This window comes from Chiloscyllium punctatum, chromosome 23 (genome assembly GCF_047496795.1).
Source record: "Chiloscyllium punctatum isolate Juve2018m chromosome 23, sChiPun1.3, whole genome shotgun sequence".
In the NCBI taxonomy this organism is placed as follows: Eukaryota; Metazoa; Chordata; class Chondrichthyes; order Orectolobiformes; family Hemiscylliidae; genus Chiloscyllium; species Chiloscyllium punctatum.
In genome coordinates, this window is record NC_092761.1 from 86875940 (window position 1) to 86896760 (window position 20821).

The 20821-nt window shown below is 43.4% G+C and overlaps 1 protein-coding gene across 1 annotated transcript in view; it reads left to right on the plus strand.

Moving 5' to 3' along the window:
- The first annotated feature begins 7982 nt into the window (after positions 1 to 7982).
- LOC140494213 (sodium channel regulatory subunit beta-4-like) overlaps positions 7983 to 20821 on the plus strand; it is a 33314-nt gene continuing 20475 nt past the window's right edge. Inside the window, exon 1 of the mRNA XM_072593381.1 lies at positions 7983 to 8348. Within this exon, the coding sequence (XP_072449482.1) occupies positions 8261 to 8348 (88 nt within the window). The 5' untranslated portion in view covers positions 7983 to 8260. The remainder of the gene's footprint in view (positions 8349 to 20821) is intronic.

The window sequence follows — 20821 nt, forward strand, 5'->3', positions numbered from 1 at the left end:
GAGGTATGGCATTGAGGGTGAGTTGGAGGTTTGGATTAGGAATTGGCTGGCTGGAAGAAGACAGAGGGTAGTAGTTGATGGTAAAGGTTCATCTTGGAGTGCAGTTACTAGCGGTGTTCCGCAAGGATCTGATTTGGGACCATTGCTGTTTGTCATTTTTATAAATGATCTGGAGCAGGGACTAGAAGGTTGGGTGAGCAAGTTTGCGGATGATACAAAAGTCGGTGGAGTTGTTGACAGTGAGGAAGGATGTGTCAGGTTACAGCGGGATATAGATAAGCTGCAGAGCTGGGCAGAAAGGTGGCAAATGGAGTTCAATGTAGGTAAGTGCGAAGTGATTCACTTTGGTAAGAGTAACAAGAAGTTGGGGTGCTGGGCTAATGGTCGGATACTTGGTAGTGTGAATGAGCAGAGGGATCTTGGTGTCCATGTACACAGATCTCTGAAAGTTGCCACCCAGGTAAATAGTGCTGCGAAGAAGGCATATGGCGTACTGGCTTTTATTGGTAGAGGAATTGAGTTCCGGAGTCCTGAGGTCATGTTGCAGTTGTATAAGACTCTGGTGCGGCCACATCTGGAGTATTGTGTGCAGCTTTGGTCGCCATACTATAGGAAGGATGTGGAGGTACTGGAACAGGTGCAGGGGAGGTTTACCAGGATGTTGCCTGGTATGGTAGGAAGATCGTATGAGGTAAGGCTGAGGCACTTGGGGCTGTTTTCATTGGACAAAAGAAGGTTTAGGGGTGACTTGATAGAGGTGTACAAGATGATTAGGGGTTTAGATAGGGTTGACCAGGAGAACCTTTTTCCACGTATGGAGTCAGCTATTATGAGGGGGCATAGCTTTAAATTAAGGGGTGGGAGGTATAGGACAGATGTTAGGGGTAGATTCTTTACTCAGCGAGTCATGAGTTCATGGAATGCCCTGCCAGTAGCAGTGGTGGACTGTCCCTCTTTATGGGCATTTAAACGGGCATTGGATAGGCATATGGAGGATAGTGGGCTAGTGTAGGTTAGGTGGGCTTGGATCGGCGCAACATTGAGGGCCAAAGGGCCTGTACTGCGCTGTATTTTTCTATGTTCTATGTTCTATGAATAGGAAGGGTTTGAAGGGATATGGGCCGGGTGCTGGCAGGTGGGACTAGGTTGGGTTGGGATATTTGGTCGGCATGGACAGGTTAGACTAAAGGGTCTGTTTCCATGCTGTACATCTCTATGACTCTATGACTGAGTTTCAATGTCTTTGATAAAATGTTAATTTTGGTGCAGTCTCTCTCTCTCTTTATCTTACATTGGTTTCAGCTTGGCTCAAATTGGTCATGTTCCTGATGAAGGGCTTTTGCCCGAAACGTCAATTTTCCTGCTCCTGGGATGCTGCCTGACCTGCTGTGCTTTTCCAGCACCACTCTAATCTTGACTCTCATCTCCAGCATCTGCAGTACCCACCTCCACCTAGGTCACTATAGTGGTCATGCTGAGTCTATGTTTATTTCTATTTAAAACTATTTTCCTCAATGAAGTTAAAAATCACACACCACCAGGTTATAGTCCAACAGGTTTATTTGGAAGCACTAGTTTTCAGAATGCTGCTCCTTCATTAGATAACTGATGGGACAGGACCATAAGACACAGAATTTATACAAAAGATCACAGTGTCAAGCAATTAAAACAATATATTGAACAATACTGTTTAATATGTTGTTTTAATTGCATGAGTTTGATAAATATATCATTTTAATTGCATGACACGGGCTTTTGTTATAAATTCTGTGTCTTATGATCCTACCCCAGTAGTTACTTGATGAAGGAGCAGTGCTCTGAAAGCTAGTGCTTCCAAATAGACCTGCTGACTATAACCTGGTGCTGTGTGATTTTGAACTTTCTTTACCCCAGTCTAACACCAGCATCTCCACATCATTCATTAATGAAGGTCTCAGGTTTTAAAATCACATGACGGAAAGTGAAAATTGACAGTACATATGATGATTGTGACAGAAGGATAAAGGATTGAGATATTTGGAAAGAAAGATCTGTATTGTAAAATCAGCATATGTTCCACTTTGAACACATTAAATTGTTTTTAACTATATTGGTGAGCTGTCGGTTAGGTTTATTTGTTCTTTAAGTTTGTAGTAACTAAATTGGGTATTCCTAGTTAATTTTACAGGACCAAGCTCTCAGCTATCATTGTTATCTCTGAGTTAGCATACTGTGGATTTAATTCCCACATTGAAACCTCAACACATCATGTAAACTGAAACCCCAGGACAATGTTGAGAGAGTTCTACATTGGCTTTTAGACCTGATGTTAAATAGAGATCCAATACACTCTCTCAGATGGTTTTAAAAGAATGCATCCCACTTGGAAGATTCGGAATGCTTCCTGGGCTAATACTAATGCCCAACCAACATCATAGACAGTTGACCTGATTGTTACTAATGTTTGTGTAACCTCTGGCACACTTCATGCAGGATAATAGATTGCTTTTCTCAATCTGAACAAATCAGCACCATGGAAAGAGATGAACTACTGTCATGAGATAGTCTCTGGACATAACACCCATTCAGAATCCAGGAATGTGACATCCCTTTTAAATCATAGTTCAGCCTAGTTATGCTTCAAAGCACAAAAGTGAAATTAGTTTCCTGAGAGTGACAGATGCAGCTGCACACTGGCACTGACCTTTCCAATCTCACACACAGGCCTGGCAAATCTGACTTCTTATAGCCCCAGAACCATCCCTTTTTGACTGGTGCACTCTCAAATATTTCATTACCATTCAGTTCACCTCTTCCCTTATTGAACTTGTCTTCATAGGGCACTGTACTATATGCTCCCACATCACTCTACGCATTATGTAACTGCTTGTGGGTCATAATGAGAAAATGGACCCTCTGCATGTCAACTAACATTGAATTTCAGCCTGGCTTTGTGACAATGTTATATCAAACTGGAAATATATGAATTTGTACAAGATTTGGCTAATGTGTATTTAGTGTGCTGGAATGTTCGTGTATTATTGGGCATGTCTTAATTGGCACCAAGCTCTATTCAACTACTACCTCTGCTCTCGTTGACTTACGCTATCTCCCAGTGAAGTGATGTCATGATTTTAAAATTCTCAACCTTGCTTTCAAATTTCTTCATGGTCACACAATCTCTCATATCTGTAGTCACCTCCCACTCTACAACCTCCAAAATGTTGGAGGTTGTAGATTGGTAGGCAGTCCTCTAGTTCTGGTCGATTGAGTTTCACTGATTTTAATTGTTCCAACATTGGCTGCCATTTCTTCAATTCTCTCAGTCCCAAGCTCTAGACCAGAGGGGGGGAACCTTTTCATGTTGGAAGGCCGCATTATGTTAGTTATAATCTAATAAGGCCACATCCAAGAAACTTCAATTTTATCTTCTAAAAAATTCACAATATTTTGTAAAAATCTAACTACTATGTACTAACCAACTAAAAATATGAAAAAAAATATTAATTCTAAAGTTAACTAACCTTTTAATGACTTTGTTGTGACTGCCTTTTGCAGGAAAGCATTTGAATATTTGGTTGCAGCATGGAGATCTGCAGGTTTAGCTGATCGTCTAGATGGGTATCCATCATTTGTGACCTTAAGAGCGTCTTGATTTTGGTTAAGTAGGAGAATTAGATTCGCAGCAATAAGTGGTTGAAAAGCAAGAAAGCATTTTTCGTGCATGTTGCCGAAGGCATGGATTTTCTATTGCATTTTTCCATATTTCAATCAGATCTTTCTTAGCATCAAATAAGGACTTTAAAATGTCTTCTTCTGAGAGCTCAATCAATTCCATCTGTAGTTCTTTAGGAGCCTTGGAGGCATCAACTAGGTGAGGTTGAAATGCTAATTTGAGTGTGATGTCATGATTCTCAAAGTCAGAGAACCTTTCATTGTATTCTCCAAATAATAAGTCTATAACAACTGCATATTCTTCAAATGATTTGCAAGAGTCCTCCTGTTCATCAATGACCTTTGCTAACTGGGGAAAATGGTCATCCAAAATTTCCTTTTGAAGAAGAAGCTTTTTTCGAAATGCTTGGATTTTTTTGCCACATATCGTGTATAGACCTAGTTTGACCTTACAAATAAATGTTCAAGTCATTTTGTTTTGACATGATATCACACAGAAATGCAGCACTTCTATAGAAATCTTCTTTCACTAATTCGCACTGATGACTCTATTCTTCATAAAATTTAATTACCTGTTCTGGCAAAGATTAAATTTGTGGTAACACCTGTCCCTGCAGGTGTCGTAATAGCCCTTATGACTTACCAACTTTTTAATTGTGGCGGCCAGTCTGTGAGGATTATTTCATTGAATTTCCTTTTACTCTCTGATATTTTAAATACATTCATTTTAAGATTAAAATAAAAATAACAAAGGATGAAAAAATATATTAATAAAAATTAAACGATTTGTTCTGCAAAATTTGGATTCATTCAAAAGGCCACACAAAATGGTCTAGAAAGCCGCATGCAGCCTTAAGGCTGCAGGTTCCCCACCCCTGCTCTACACTATCCTCCTACATCTCTCTCCCTACTTTAAGACACTCCCTAATACCTAACCCCAGTTAGCTCAGTTGTTAGTTTGCAACACCAACAGTTCTGTGGATTCAGAACCTGCAGTGGCTGAGGTTACCATGAAGGACTTCCCTTCTCAACTTCTCACCTGAGATAAAGTGATCCTCAGGTTAAACTATCACCAGTCATCTCTCTCTAATGACAGAGCGGGACTATGGTGAATTCACCCTTTATTACTTTGACCAAACCTTTGATCATCTGACCCAATATCTTCTTATGCCACTTAGTGTTATATTGTGTTTTATGTTGTTTCTACAAAGTGTCATAGGAAGCTTTATTTTAAACAAAGGTTGTTTTTGCTTACTCCTGCATCAGCGTGCCATTAGACAGGTGCATTGAGGTCAGATATCACAGAGTTCATGATATTACAGAGGTGGTGATATGTCAAGGGTGGTGATATTAGAGGGGTGATGATATTACAGGGGTGATGATATTACAGAGGTGGTGATATTACAGTGGTGGTGATATTACAGGTGTGGTGATATTACAGGTGTGGTGATATTACAGTGGTGGTGATATTATAGGGGTGGTGATATTACAGGTGTGGTGATATTATAGGGGTGGTGATATTACAGGTGTGGTGATATTACAGTGGTGGTGATATTATAGGGGTGGTGATATTACAGGGGTGGTGAAATTACAGGTGTGGTGAGATAATAGACAATAGACAATAGACAATAGGTGCAGGAGTAGGCCATTCTGCCCTTTGAGCCTGCAGCACCATTCAATATGATCATGGCTGATCTTCCTTAATCAGTATCCTGTTCCTGCCTTATCTCCATAACCCTTGATTCCACAATCCTTGAGAGCTCTATCCAACTCTTTCTTAAATGAATTCAGAGACTGGGCCTCCACTGCCCTCTGGGGCAGAGCATTCCACACAGCCACCACTCTCTGGGTGAAGAAGTTTCTCCTCAGCTCTGTCCTAAATGGTCTACCCCGTATTTTTAAGCTGTGTCCTCTGGTTCGGCACTCACCCATCAGCGGAAACATGTTTCCTGCCTCCAGAGTGTCCAATTCTTTAATAATCTTATATGTCTCAATCAGATCCCCTCTCAGTCTTCTAAACTCAAGGGCACACAAGCCCAGTCACTCCAGTCTTTCAGTGTAAGGTAATCCTGCCATTCCAGGAATTGACCTCGTGAACCTATGCTGCACTCCCTCAATAGCCAGAATGTCTTTCCTCAAATTTGGAGACCAGAACTGCACACAGTACTCCAGGTGTGGTCTCACCAGGGCCCTGTACAGCTGCAGAAGCACCTCTTTGCTTCTATACTCAATCCCTCTTGTTATGAAGGCCAGTATGCTATTAGCCTTCTTCACTACCTGCTGTACCTGCATGCTTACCTTCATTGACCGGTGTACAAGAACACCCAGATCTCTCTGTACTGTCCCTTTACCTAAATTGATTCCATTTAGGTAGTAATCTGCCTTCCTGTTCTTGCCACCAAAGTGGATAACCATACATTTATCCACATTAAACTGCATCTGCCATGCATCTGACCACTCACCTAACTTGTCCAGGTCAGCCTGTAATCTCCTAACATCCTCATCACATTTCACCCTGCCACCCAGCTTAGTCCAGGTACACTACATCTACTGGATCTCCCTCGTCCATCATCAGAGATGACAGAGGTGATGATATTACAGAGGTAGTGATATTGCAGGGGTAGTGTAGTGTTTTGTCTCTAAGTCTGCTGTGCCACCCAATAAGATTGTGGCTGATCTGGGAAATAGCTGGGATGTCACTGCTAGAGAGAGGAGGACAACTGGCTGTCACTGGGAAGGGGAGGCAGGCTGCAAATTCTGGAGGACAACATGGTATTGTCACTAGGGGAATTGGTGGTGGAGCTGAGAAGGAGGTGAGGGAAGTGGGGGAAGGCTGTGACTGAGGTAGGGCATTCTTCTTAGAAAGCATCTCTGCTCCCTAAAGAAAATACAAATGAGCAACTTGTTCCCTGAGCTTAGTGCTCTGAGTAATGTTGCGGCCATCACTCTCACTGTGCTGTTTATTTGAAGGGAGGCCCAGTCTGAATACTGTGCTTTTGTTTTCATAACACCACAAGATAAAGGAGCAGATTCAACTCATCAAGTCTGCTCTGCTAATTAATCATGGCTGACATGTTTCTCAACCCAATTTCCCTCCCTTCTCCCCATAACCGTTGACTCTATTACTATCTATCTCTGTCTTAAATACACTCAATGACCTGTAGCCCTCTGCAGCAATGAGTTCCACAGTCTCCCTAAAGAACAAACCAACACTTGAGATGCAAAGCTTGGACAGAAGAGGGAGCATCAAGCAACAATCATAATAGGTAATTATAAAACACCTTCAATCTGAAATGCTTCAAGATACTTGACAATGAGCATCATTAAGTTAACTCCAACCCTGAACCAGCCAAGAGTGCAGGTGACCAAAAACGTGGTCAAAAAAGTTAGTTTTAAAAGAATGTTAAGGGAGGAAATTGAGATCCCAAGGCAGAGGGGCTCAGGGAGGAACTCCTCGTAGCAGGGGTTTGGGTGACAGACAGCATGACCACCAGTTATGGAGTGGCTATAACTGGGAATGTGCAAGAAGCCAGAGTAAGTGGAGTGCAGATAGGAGGGTGTGAGGTGAAGAAAGTTAGGAAGGACAGGGAGGGGAGAGGCCAGGGAAGGGATTGGACAATGAGGGGACATCCGCCTCCATTTTGACATCCCCCTCCGTTGCCATGGTGATGGGGTGGGTAAGGTTGAATGACCGGGGACTGAAACGAACTCGACTGTTGTGCCAAGTGCAGCATGTGGAATCGGATCCCTGTAAGACTCTGGCTTCCTTCAAGCCAGGAGAGAAACTGGAAGGTGAGCAGCATTACCCTAGCTCCCCTATCCTGTGGCATATTCCTGGAATCGGGAAGCACAGTTACCGGAACTGTCCATTTGATAGAGTTTTCTATTTTAGGAGCGAGCTCAGGGAGACACTGAAGGGTGGAATGTGATCCCAGCAAAGTCACAGTGGTCCAAAAACCAATATTCCCAAGATGTCCCGAAACCTATTGATCACTGCAATAACATTCCAAATCAGTCCGCAGAATTCAAGCCAGTTTCTCTGAACGCCTTCAATCTTGAAGTTAAAAAGCCAGGAGATGAAGTTCAGAAAGTTGTTAAAAACTTTGATAAATTATTGTGGGGGTGGGGAAACAATTTACAATGGTCTGGGACTATCTACATTTGCAAAGTTATTGAGTGTAGGGTTTATGTTGGTAATAAATCGCCGTGTCTTTGCAGACTGGTGTTTTGCTTGGTCCCTCTTGGCTGATGACGAAAGCAGTTTTGTGACTGCAATGCAGAATTTGCAGTGAACGGAATGATAAGGGGTTTTTCGCTGCTGTCCCGGCTTCAGGAGCAGGTTTACGCAGTGTGTGTGTGTGTGTGTGTGTGTGTCTCTCTCTGTGTCTCAGTCCCTGACAAGTGCAGATCCTCTATGACCATCCCCAGAGTGAGAGCTGCTGGCTCCCCACCCCGTCTCTCTATCTCTCTCTCACACACACACACACACACACACACTCTCTCTCTCTGGGGTTTCAAAGCAGCACTCCCCCAGTGTTTCCTGCCCCCTTCCCTCCCACAACATCCCGGGATTCTGAGCCGCAGGTATTGATCGAACTCTCCCAGAATGAGGGCTCAGAAAATGCCCTTGGACTTCGGTGGAGAGGAAACAGCAAAAGCCTTCCCGAGTAGACTTTTAACGGCTGTTGTGATCGGTAAGAACAGGGATCTCACGCTAACATTGCGGTGGCTGTGAACTTTTTTAAAAAAAGACGATTTATTAACCAGTGAGTGGATTTCATTGAATCCTCTCCATCCGCAGAGAACAGGTTTCGCATTAATCTTAATACTGCGAGGTTTCTTTCTTTTGCTTGCTGTTTTTCATTGTTTTTTTGTTTTATACAAGTGGCCTCCTCGGTTTCCCCGATTTCTGGGTTGCGTTCCCTTGTCTAATTATTGTTAGAGAGAGAGAAAGACGCGCCGGACTGATTGCTACAGGGAGATGATTGTGTTCCTTTAAGTTTGACTGATATGAAATGCAGGTGAATGCTGTGTTGATAAGGACTTGATTTGAGAGCTGGTTTCTGGCTGGGAGCTGTGTGTGAAGTGCCAATGTATGTTTACTTGGAGTTTGAGTAACTCCCTCCAGACTCAGAGGCTGTCCTGCACCAACTCCGAAAATAACCCGATGTCCGCATTTCCCTGATCACACGCTGCTGATCCGACCCTGCCTCCCCCAGCTCTGTCTGTCACCAACAGCGGTCGGACATTAAGGGTGTTGTTTTCGGGTTTCTGGGGCCGATGGCAGTTTTCACACCAAAAGCTGCGATTCAGGCCGAGATTTAAGTTGAACCGTTGCTTTCAGCTGCAGCATTGAGACTGGAATTCTGATCACTGTAATCCCCCTGGCATGCTCATATTGGGTAAAGATAACACATTTATTGCCATTAAGACTTAAATTCCGAAGTTCACATCTCAGTGACTTGGGTGTCCTTGTGCATGAATTGCAAAAAGTTGGTTTGCAGGTGCAGCAGGTAATTAAGAAAGCGAATGGAATATTGCTAGAGAGACCCATTTTAAAAGCAGGGAGGTTATGCTGTATAGTGTGCTGGTGAGGCCACACTTGGATTAATGTGTGCAGCTTTGGTCTCCTTACTTGTGAAAGGATGTTCTGGCACTGGAGGGAGTGCAGAGGAGGTTCACTGGGTTGATTCCAGAGTTGAGTAGGTTGCGTTATGGAAAGAATACAGAAGAAATTTACAAGGATGTTGTCAGGACTCAACGGTCTGAGTTACAGGGAGAGGTTGGACTAGCTCGCACATTTTTCTTTAGAGCGTAGGAGACTGAGGGCAGAGTCTGATAAAAGTGTATAAGATTGTGAGAGGCATGGGTAGGGTGAATGCACTCAGTCTTTTCCCCAGAGTTGAGAAATCAAGGACTGGACAGGGCGTTAGTTTAAAGTTAGAGGGGAAAGAATAAAAAGGATCCTGAGGGGCAACGTTTTTACACAGAGGGTGGTATGCATATGGAATGAGCTGCCAGTGGAGGTGGTTGAGGCGGGTACATTAACAACATTTAAAAGGCATTTGGATGAATACATGGTTGGGAAAGGTTTAGAAGGATATGGGCTAAGTGCTGGGAAATGGCGATGGACATTTTGGTCAACATGGACCAGTTTGGGCCAAACGGCCTGTCTCCATGCTGTAGGACTCTATGACTCTATGAACAATTGAGTAGACTGGGACTATGTTCATTGGAATTTAGAAGAATGAGGGGTATCTTGTAGAAACATATAAAATTGTGAAGGGAATAGATAAGATAAAAGCAGGGCGGCTGTTTCCATTGGAGAGTGAAACTAGAACCAGGAGCCATAGCCTAAAAATAAGGGGGAGCAGATTTCGGACAGAGCTGGGGAGGAACCTCGTCACCCAAAGGGTTGTGAATCTGTGGAATTACCTGCCCAGTGCAGCAGCTGAGGCTACCTCATTGAAAGTTTTTAAGGCAAAGATAGGTTTTTGAACAGTAAAGGAATTAAGGGATACGATGAGAGGGCGGGTAAGTGAGCTGAGGGCACAAAAAAGATCAGCCATGATCTTATTGAATGGGGGAGCAGGCTTGAGGGGCCATATGGCCTACTCTTATGTTCTTACATAATTCTTTACCAGTTTGTACTTACTGTCCATGCATCCAGTGCCATTTTGGATATAACTCCATTTCCAACACTATAATGAGGAAGGATGTAAACAATAGTTTTGTTCATTTTTCGTGACATTTGCCTTGGTATTGGAAGAGAGTCTCAGGGTTAATGTGCCATCTGGAACAACCTTTCGCAATGTCCAGTTTCTGAATGGTCTCACAATGAACCATGAGCAGGATTGAGTTAAGCTATGCGTATGAACTGGTGGAAAGGGCAGCCAAGTGGTGGATGAACTTCAATGCAGAAAAGTGTGAGGTAACTCATTTTTGTAGGAAGAATGCAGAGAGACAATATGAACCAAATACATTACTAAAAGGGTTAAAGAAACAGAGAGACCTTGATGTATATATGCATAAATTATTGACAGTGGCAGGGGAAATTGAAACATTGGCTGGGCCTCAATTCGAATATTGCACCTTATTCTGGATGCAAAACTAAGATCTGTGTGGAGGTATGTGAGAGAGTGCAGAATAGATTCACAAGAATGGTTCCAGATATGAGGTACTTCAACTTTCTTGGTTTATTAGAGACATTAAGACTTTCCTTTGGAGCAGAGAAGGATGAGAGGCTATTTTATAGAGACACAGAGGATCTTGAGAAAGCAAATAGAGAAAAACTATTCCCATCGGTGAAGTGGCCAAAAACCAAAGGGCTCAGATTTAAGGTAATTGGAAACAGGATCAGTGGAGACTTGAGGACAAATCTTTTGTGCAATTAATTGTTAGAGAATGGAATGTGTGACCTGAGTGTGCAATGGAGGTAATTTCAATCGAGGCTTTCAAGGGGACACCAGATTTTTATCTGAAAAGAAGGAATGGGTGGAGTTATAGGGAGAAGGTGAGGATTGAATTGCTCCTTTAGAGGGCCAGCACAGATAAAATGGACCTAATGGCCTCTTTCCGTTATATAACTATTCTGTAAGTCTGAATAAGGTAACTTTTCAGATACCCAAGAGTTGAAAATCTAGATGAAATGAGGGGTATTCAATTTGTGTCCTGTGGTCATGATTGACCTTTCATTCTGGTGACCAAATTCTTGAAATTCGGAAAAGTCAGTCTGATTAATATTTAAAAACTGCTTATTTGTTGGTTATGCAATTCCGTTCCTTGCCATAGCTTGTTCATCTCTGTCCACCTCTCCTCTTCTTCAATTCTGACCTTGCACAACCCCCAATTTTTATCACCCCACAACTGGAAGTAGTACCTTTGCAGTGTGGGTACTATGTTCTGAAAGCTTCTCCCCAACCTTCTGAAGTTATCTAACCTCTATCAAGATGCATCTTATAGTCCAGCTCTTCACGCATCCCCTCATGGCTCGCTGTCAAATTTCAGCTGATTATCCTTGTGTGTCAAATCATTTTGTTACATTAAAAAAGCTGTATTAAGTTCTTGTTTATTCTGTTTGAACTTTGTCAGACTTGAGGTTTGGAGAATGCTGGTGCTGCACTTGGAGATGAATCTTAAATCAGGACACTATTAGAATCAACAAACAGCAAGGAAAAAACAGGGATTTGAACTTGTTATCCTGAAGTTTAATGAAACTAATGTGAGCACATACTGATAAAATACTTGGATAACACTGCCCTATAGTGGTAGTGCCTGTAATGTCCATTATCCATAAGGAGGTAAGGTCAGAGATTTGACCGTGAACCATTTCCCAAACTCTACATAAACATATCCGTTGATAGCAGTGAGCTTTTTAGTGACATCACCTATCAGAAGAAAATTGGACAGAAACTTGGGAAGGGGAAAAATGTTTGCACGGGCTATGGGGAAAAGATAGAATCTAAGAATTTTACAGTCCAGAAGGAGGCCATTTGACCCACAGTGTCTGTACCAGCTCTTGAAAGAGCTACCCAGCTAGTCCCACTCTCCAGCCTATCTCTGTAGCCCTCTAAGTTCATCTATTTCAAACATAAACCCAGCTTGCTTTTGAAATCTCACATGGAATCCACTTCCACCACTCTGTCAGGCAAAGCATTCCAAATCCTAACAATTCTTTGAGCAAAGAGATTTCTCCTTATCTCATTCTTAAGATGTGAGCCTAACAGGTGTAGTTAGTAAGTTTGCAGGTGACACCAAAATTGGAGGTGTAGTGGACAGCGAAGAAGGTTACCTCAGATTACAACGGGATCTTGATCAGATGGGCCAATGGGCTGAGAAGTGGCAGAAGGACAGCAGTTCAGGCAGCATCCAACGAGCAGCGAAATCGACGTTTCGGGCAAAAGCCCTTCATCAGGGCTTTTGCCCGAAACGTCGATTTCGCTGCTCGTTGGATGCTGCCTGAACTGCTGTGCTCTTCCAGCACCACTAATCCAGTATTTGGTTTACAGCATCTGCAGTCATTGTTTTTACCAAGTGGCAGAAGGAGTTTAATTTAGATAAATGTGAGGTGCTGCATTTTGGGAAAGCAAATCTTAGCAGGACTGATATACTTAATGGTAAGGTCCGAGGGAGTGTTGCTGAATAAAGAGACCTTGGAGTGCAGGTTCATAGTTCCTTGAAAGTGGAGTCACAGGTAGATAGGATGGTGAAGAAGGCGTTTGGTATGCTTTCCTTTATTGGTCAGAGTATTGAGTACAGGAGTTGGGAGGTCATGTTGCTGCTGTAGAGGACATTGGTTAGGCCACTTTTGTAGTATTGCGTGCAATTCTGGTCTCCTTCCTATTGGAAGGATTTTGTGAAACTTGAAAGGGTTCAGAAAAGATTTACAAGGATGTTGCCAGGGTTGGAGGATTTGATCTATAGGAAGAGGTTGAATAGACTAGTGCTGTTTTCCCTGGAGTGTCGGAGGCTAAGGGGTGACCTTATAGAGGTCTATAAAATCATGAATGGCATGGATAGGATAAATAGACAAAGTCTCTTCCCTGGGGTGAGGGATTCCAGAACTAGAGGGCATAGGTTTATGGTGAGATGGGAAAGATATCAAAGAGACCTGAGGGGCAACTTTTTCACGCAGAGGGTGGTACATGTATGGAATGAACTGCCAGAAGAAGCAGTGGAGGCTGGCACAATTACAACATTTAAAAGGCATCTGGATGGGTATAGGAATAGGAAGGGTTTGGAGGGATATGGGCCAGGTGCTGGCAGATGGGACTAGATTGAGTTGGGATATCTGGTCGGCATGGATGAGTTGGACCGAAGGGTCTGTTTCTGTGCCGTACATCTCTATGATTCTATGACTCTGAGTCTCTTACTGATAATCTTGAAATTGTGGCCCCTAGTTACTGACGTACCAACTAATGGAAACAGAATAAAATTCTTCACTCTGTCAAAATTGTTCATAATCTTGAACACCTCAATATGGTCACCTCTTGATATTCCCTGCTCCAAGGAGATTAAGCCCAATTTCTCTAATCTTTCCTTGTATCTAAAATTGTTCATTCCTACTATTGTTCTAGTAAATGCCGTTTGGACTCTCTCCAGGGCTTGAAGTCCTTCCTTACATAAGCTGCCCAGAACCGAACACAATACTCCATATGTGGTCTGACCAATGATTAAAGATCGGGGAGTGGGACCAAAGGCGCTGTGAATGAGCCAACTCATGCATGATGGATTGAATAGCCTCTTTGTATGTTGTAAGATTGTATGATACTGAAGTGGGAGTGAGGGGAGTTATACCCAACAGTTCCTGTGTGTTGTTTCAGCAGAGGTCACTGAACACTGAACACTGAACAGAGCTCTGCGCTTTAGATTTTTCTTTGCCCCTGCCTAGTCTAATGCTAATTTGAGGACTTAGCTGAGATTAAATAACAGCATAGAGTAGGTCAGCATTGCAGCTGGTATTTTGGAGTCTGTGTGACGTATTTTCAACTGATAATGGTGCATCCATCCAGTGAGTCGAACCTTGGAAATGTCCCTTTAAGAGTGGTTAATGGAATATTAAAAGGTGGTGAGGCAATGCAGCGAAAATGCCAGCTAGAAAAGCAAGAGACATTGCTGTCTGTGGACAGACTCCAATGACTTGAGGAGCTGGTGCAGTTCAAAGGTTTGATATCTTTTTGTTAAGAGTGATTAGGGTTTACAAGACAAAGACTTCTATAAAATATGCTTCTGAAAAATGTTCAGCTGCAAAGAAGGAAAGCTTAACTATCAGTGCAGCGATGGCTGGATCCCATCCAACTCTGACCTGAATTGATGTGATGGGATTATTGAATTGCAGCTTTAACTGAGCAAGGTGTATGGTAGAGAAATTTCAGTTGGGGAATTTTCTGGAACAAACTTGAATAATGGTGTTTTCTCATGATTGACAGAAAGAAGATGCATTTATAGTCATAGAGTCATACAGCACAGAAATAGACCCTTTGGTCCAATTTATCCACACTGACCAGAGATCTCAATCTGACCCAATCCCATTTGCTCATTGGTCCATATCCCTCTAAACCCTTCCCATTCATGTAGTCATTCAGATGCCTTTTTAATGTTGTAATGTACCAGCCTCCATTACTTTATCTGGCAGCTCGTTCCATACAGACACTATCCTTTGCATGAAAAGGTTGCCTCTTGTGTCCTTTCTAAGTCCTTCCCCTCTCACCTTAAACCTGTGCCCTCTAGTACTGGACTCCCCCTACTCTGGGAAAAAAGACCTTGGCTAGTCACCCTATCTATGCCCCTCATGATTTTATAAACATCTACAATGTCACCCCTCAGCCTTCGAAGCCCCAGGGAAAACAGCCCCAGCCTCTTCCTATAGCTCAAACCCTCCAACCCTGGCAAAATCCTTGTAAATCTTTTCTGAACCCTTTCAAGTTTCACAACATCCTTCCTATCGAAGGGTGACCAGAATTGTATGCATACACAGCACCCTTTGTAGATTTAGGGAACCCAAAACAATTTGCAACTAATGAAGTACTTTTTAAGTGGAGTTACTGTCGTAATAGTGAAACTATTTATGCACAGCGATAACATGGTACCAACCAGATAGCCACTATCAGTAATGTTGGTTGGAGTTTAAGTATTGGCCAGAACACTGGGGACCTTGCTGTTCTGTGAAAACTGTCACAGGATCCTTTCCAGACAGACAGACTCTCAGTTTGACAGGTCAGTTCTCTGACACAGCAACACTCCCTCAGCGCTGCACTAGATGCTGTCTTGGATTTTTGTACTCAGGCCTCTGGAGCATGAATCAACTCCACAAATCTCCAGATTGGAAGCAAGAATCCTCCCCACTGAGCCACAGCCCAAACAGCGACAAGTCATGGTCAAAAGTTGAAAAGGGCAAGATATTCAGAAAGTAGTGACAAGGTGACATTAAGATTGAGTTTTAAATAAAACACGATAGGTGGAGCTGAATGGGAAGGCTAGACCAAACTTTCAGGTGGCATTCACTTTTCTTTCAGAATCAGAGAAGTATGTGGGCATTTCTGATGGACATTGGATGTTTGGGGGAAGATAGGAAGAAGGTCTGTGCTAGAAGAGATTTCAGGCTGGGGAGTGGTCTGCAATCAGCAGAAATGCTGTGACATGGGAAGACTGTGAGAAACTATGAGGGGGGGGAACTGACTGGGGAGATGCCGTGACTGGGGGAAACTGCAACTAGGGGAGACTGACTGGGGAGACTCTGTGGGGAAGACTCACTGGGGGAGACTGACTGGGAGAGAGTGTGTGACCAGGGGAGACTGACGGGAGAGACTCTGGGGGGGAAGACTAACAGGGCGAGACTGTGTGACTGGGAAAAATCTGTGACTGAGGGAGGGTGTGTAGGGGAGACCGTGACTGGGAGAGACTGTGTTACTCGGAAAAACTATGATGGAGGAGGGTCTGTGGGGAAGACCGACACAGGGAGACTTTGACAGGGGGAGACTGTGTGACTGAGAAAGATTCTAAGGTCTGTGGGGAAGACTGACTGGGGGAAACTGTGAATGGGGAATGATTCTGAGACTGGGGGTGACTGTGTGAATGGGAAGACGCTGAATGGTGAAAGTTAGAGATAGAGAGGTTTACATTTGCTGTGTAGAAGGAATAGGCTTAAAGGTGTGAATGACCTTTCTCTCATTTCATAGTCTTTTAAAATATATATCCATTCACATTGTACAATACTGTCTGAAATGTAATGATACTCTAATTCTTTTAAATTGTGACTAATAATTCAGGGAGCATGTGGCCAAATTTCCTGAGATCAAGTTGTGAAAGATCTAGTAATTTGTAGGTTGGCATCGTAAAAATGGCTAAGAGATCATCCACCCGGTTCAGGAAGTGACATCAGGGAAGGGAATCCAGGCTGCTATCCAATTTGGACTATACGTAATTCTAGGCCAATATTATTGACATATGATTTAACAAAATTTTACACCTACATCTAAAGGACATAGATCCAAGCATGATTTAGACATTCAACTCACATTTAGACAAGGTCTGAACAACAGGATAATGCAGTCAGGGTACATAAACTGAAAGATGAATAAACAGTGGGAAACATTTAAAGAAACAATGCAACATGCTCAACAATGTTGTATTCCATTACAAACAAAAACTTAGTGATGACTGAGAATGTCAGTAATAAAAAAACAAACTCGGCAGAAGTAACACTGAATAAAGAGCTCAGCAAGGCAGGCAGCATGTGTGAAAAGAGAAACAGAATCAATGTTTTTAGTCCAATATGACTTCTTCAGAGCTTTGTGTACGAATGAGATTTGTGCAACTAAATAGTAGTCTTCTGAATGAAATAGGAGAAAGTGAGGACTGCAGATGCTGGAGATCAGAGCTGAAAAATGTGTTGCTGGAAAAGCGCAGCTGGTCAGGCAGCATCCAAGCAACAGGAGAATCGACGTTTCAGGCATAAGCCCTTCTTCAGGAATGAGGAAGGTGTGCCAAGCAGGCTAAGATAAAAGGTAGGGAGGAGGGACTTGGGGGAGGGGCATTGGGAATGCGATAGGTGGAAGGAGGTTAAGGTGAAGGTGATAGGCCGGAGAGGGGGTGGGGGCGGAGAGGTCGGGAAGAAGATTGCAGGTCAAGAAGGCGGTGCTAAGTCTGAGGGTTGGGACTAAGATAGGGTGGTGGGAGGGAAAATGAGGAAGCTGGAGAAATCTACATTCATCCCTTGTGTTTGGAGGGTTCCTAGGCGGAAGATGAGGTGCTCTTCCCCCAGGCGTCATGTTGCCATGGTCTGCCGATCGAGGAGGCCAAGGACCTGCATGTCCTTGGCGGAGTGGGAAGGGGAGTTAAAGTGTTCAGCCACGGGGTTGGTTGGTGCAGGTGTCCCAGAGGTGTTCTCTGAAACGTTCCGCAAGTAGGCGGCCTGTCTCCCCAATGTAGAGGAGGCCACATCGGGTGCAACGGATGCAGTAAATGATGTGTGTGGAGGTGCAGGTGAATTTGTGACGGATATGGAAGGATCCCTTGGGGCCTTGGAGGGAAGTGAGGGGGGAGGTGTGAGCGCAAGTTTTGCATTTCTTGCGGCACCTTCCCCTGCAACCGGAAGAAATGCAGGGAAAGGTGGGGTCAGCTCGTAAAAGCATCAGAGGATGATCCATTGAATACAGGAAATGTTTTGTGAAAGGTGAGGACAAAGGAAACAATGTCATTGTTCTTGGAGGAAAGAGGATACATTTGTTCCAGTAAAGGTTCTAACAATTAATGGTCAGGCCTCAGGTGTGTTGCAGAGCAAAGAGACCTTGAGGTGCAGGTTCATAGTTTGTTGAAAGTGAGGGCACAGATGGACAGGGTAGTGATGAAGATGTTTGGTACTCTTGCCTTTATAGATCTGTGCATTGAGTATAGGAGTTGGGAGCTCATATTGCGCCAGTACAGGATGTTTGTTAGGCCACTTTTGGAATACTGCGTTCAATTCTGGTCTCTCTGCTTTAGGAAAGATGTTGTGAAACTTGAAAAGGTTCAGAAAAAGATTTACAAGGTTGTTGCTGGGGTAGAAGGGTTTGAGCTATAGGGAGAGGCTGAACGGACTGGGGCTGTTTTCCCTGGAGTGTCAGAGGCTGAGGGGTGACCTGAAAAGGAGGTTTATAAAATCATGAGGGGCATGGATAGGGTCAATATCCAAGGTCTTTGTCCCAGGGTGGGGAAGTCTAAAGCTAGAGGGCATAGATTTAAGGTGAGAGAGGGAAGATATAAAAGGGAGAATATCTGGTCAGCATGGACAAGTTGAACTGAAGGGTCTGTTTTTGTGCTGTCTAACTCAATGACTATATGACTATAAATGAATTCCTGACCAGCAGTTTTCTTCCTGTTGGTGTCATGGGAATTCTGCTGGGATTGTAACAGTGCGTCTGACTGGACAGCTCTCTCAAAATGCTGGCACAGACATACTAATCCAAATGGATCATTTATTTTCTGAATCATTCTATAATTGGTACATTACTCCTTTAACAAACTTTTGTATTCAGTGAAATTTACTGTTATTTTCTCTACCCATATTGCATTTGTCTTCCCAGTGAACTATTTTCAAAACCCTATTTGCCCTCTCAGTTGAACAGAAATGTTTCTTTTTGTTTTTTTGTTCATTAAGAGCATGTGAGTGTTGTTAGCCAGGTATTTATTGCCAATCCCTAATTACCCCACTGCCGCCTTCATAAAATGCTGCTGTCCTTAGGGTAGACACAATGAAATTCCAGGATTTTGACCCAGTGACAGTAAAGGAATGGTGATATATTTCCAAGTTAGGATAGTAAGTGGCTCAGAGGGGAAGATGCAAAGGGTGATGTTCCCATGGATCAGCTTCCCTCATCGTTCACTGCTGTCACTCTGTCAGTGGTGGTGGGAGGGAATGTTGAAGATGGTGGGTGGGGCAACAATCAAGCAGGCTGTTTTGTCCTGGACGGTGTTAATCTTGTTGGAGGTGCACTCATCCACGCAAGTGGGGAGTATTCCATTAAACTCCTAACTCACCTCTTGTAGATTGTGTACAGGCTTTGGGAAAACAGGAGATGAGTTACTTGTGGTAGGTTTCTTAGCTTATGACATTCTGTTTTAGGAGAAAGTGAGGACGGCAAATGCTGGAGAGTCAGAGTCAAAAGGTGTGGCACTGAAAAAGCCTTCCTGATGAGGGGCTTATTCCCGAAACGTTGATTCTCCTGCACCTCGGATGCTGCCTAACCTGCTGTGCTTTTCCAGCAACACACTTTTTGACTCACATTCTGTTACAGCCACAGTATTTGCATTGCTGGTCCAATTCAGTTTCTGGTCACTGCAAACTCTCAGGATGTTGACAGCAATGGTAAAACCGTTAAATATGAAAGGACAGTGATTGGATTTTCTCTTGTTGGAGACGATTATTTCTTGTGCTGTGTGAATGTTGTTCAGGTCTTGTTGCATTAAAATATAAACTGCTTCAGATCTGAGGAGTTGTAATAGTGTTGAACGTTGTGCAATCATCAGTGAATATCTTTATGGCAGAGAGAAGGCAAAGAGACAAAGCAGTTGAAGATGTTTGGGCCTAGGACACTGCCCTAAAGAACTACTTCAGGTGATGTCCTGGAACTGGGATGATTGACAACCAGCAACTACGACCATCTTCCTTTGTACTAACTATGACACCAATCAGGGAAGAGTTTTTTTTCCGAGTCCCATTGATTCCAGGTTCACCTTGATGTTAAGGGCATGCACCCTCTCTTTCGTCCATGTGTAGACTGAAACAGTGCTGATGCCAGGATTTGCGTGAGTCTCCAGTGAGCAGGTTACTGTTAAGTAAGCACTACTAGACAGCATTGGTGGCAACACCTTCTATCACTTTGCTGTTTATTAAGAATAGACTGACGGGGCAGTAATGAACCAGGTTGGAGTTGTCCTGCTTGTTTTCGATAGGGCATATCTGGAAAGTTTTCACATTTTGGGGTAGATGTACTTGTACTGGAATAGCTTGAATAAGGATGCAACTTGTTCTGGAACAATAAGTGTTCAGTGCTACTCCTGGAATGTGACCAGGGCCCAAGGTCTTTGCAGTGTCCAGTGCTTTCAACCATTTCTTGTTATCATGTGGACTGAGCTGAATTGGGTGAAGACTGGCATCTGTGATGCTGTAGACCTCAGAAGGAGACCCAGATGGATCATCTCCACATGTTATTTCTGGTTGAATGTATTCGCAAGTGGTTTAGCCTTCCCTTTCCCACTGATGTGCTGGGGCTCCCTCTTGCCTGCCTGTAGGACATGCCCTTCTGTACTGTTCATTGAACCAGGTTGGATCCCTGGCTTGATGGCAGTGCTAGAGTGACAGATATACAGGGCCGTGAGGTTAATGATTGTGGTTGAATACAGTTGTGCTGCTGATGGCCTACAGGTGCCTCTTGGATGCCCAGTCTTAAGTTGGTAGATCTTCTCAAAATCTTGCCCTCTCAGCATAGGGGTGATGCAATGCAACATGATAGGTAGAACTGTCAAGATGAAGATGGTAATGACTGTACAGTGGTCATTTTTACTGGTAAAGTCATAGACAGATTCATTTGCTAAAGGTAGATGGGTGAGGACAAGGTCAAGTAGGTATTTCTGTTGTGTTGGTTCCCTCACCACATGTCACAGTGCCAGTCTAGAGGCTACATCTTTA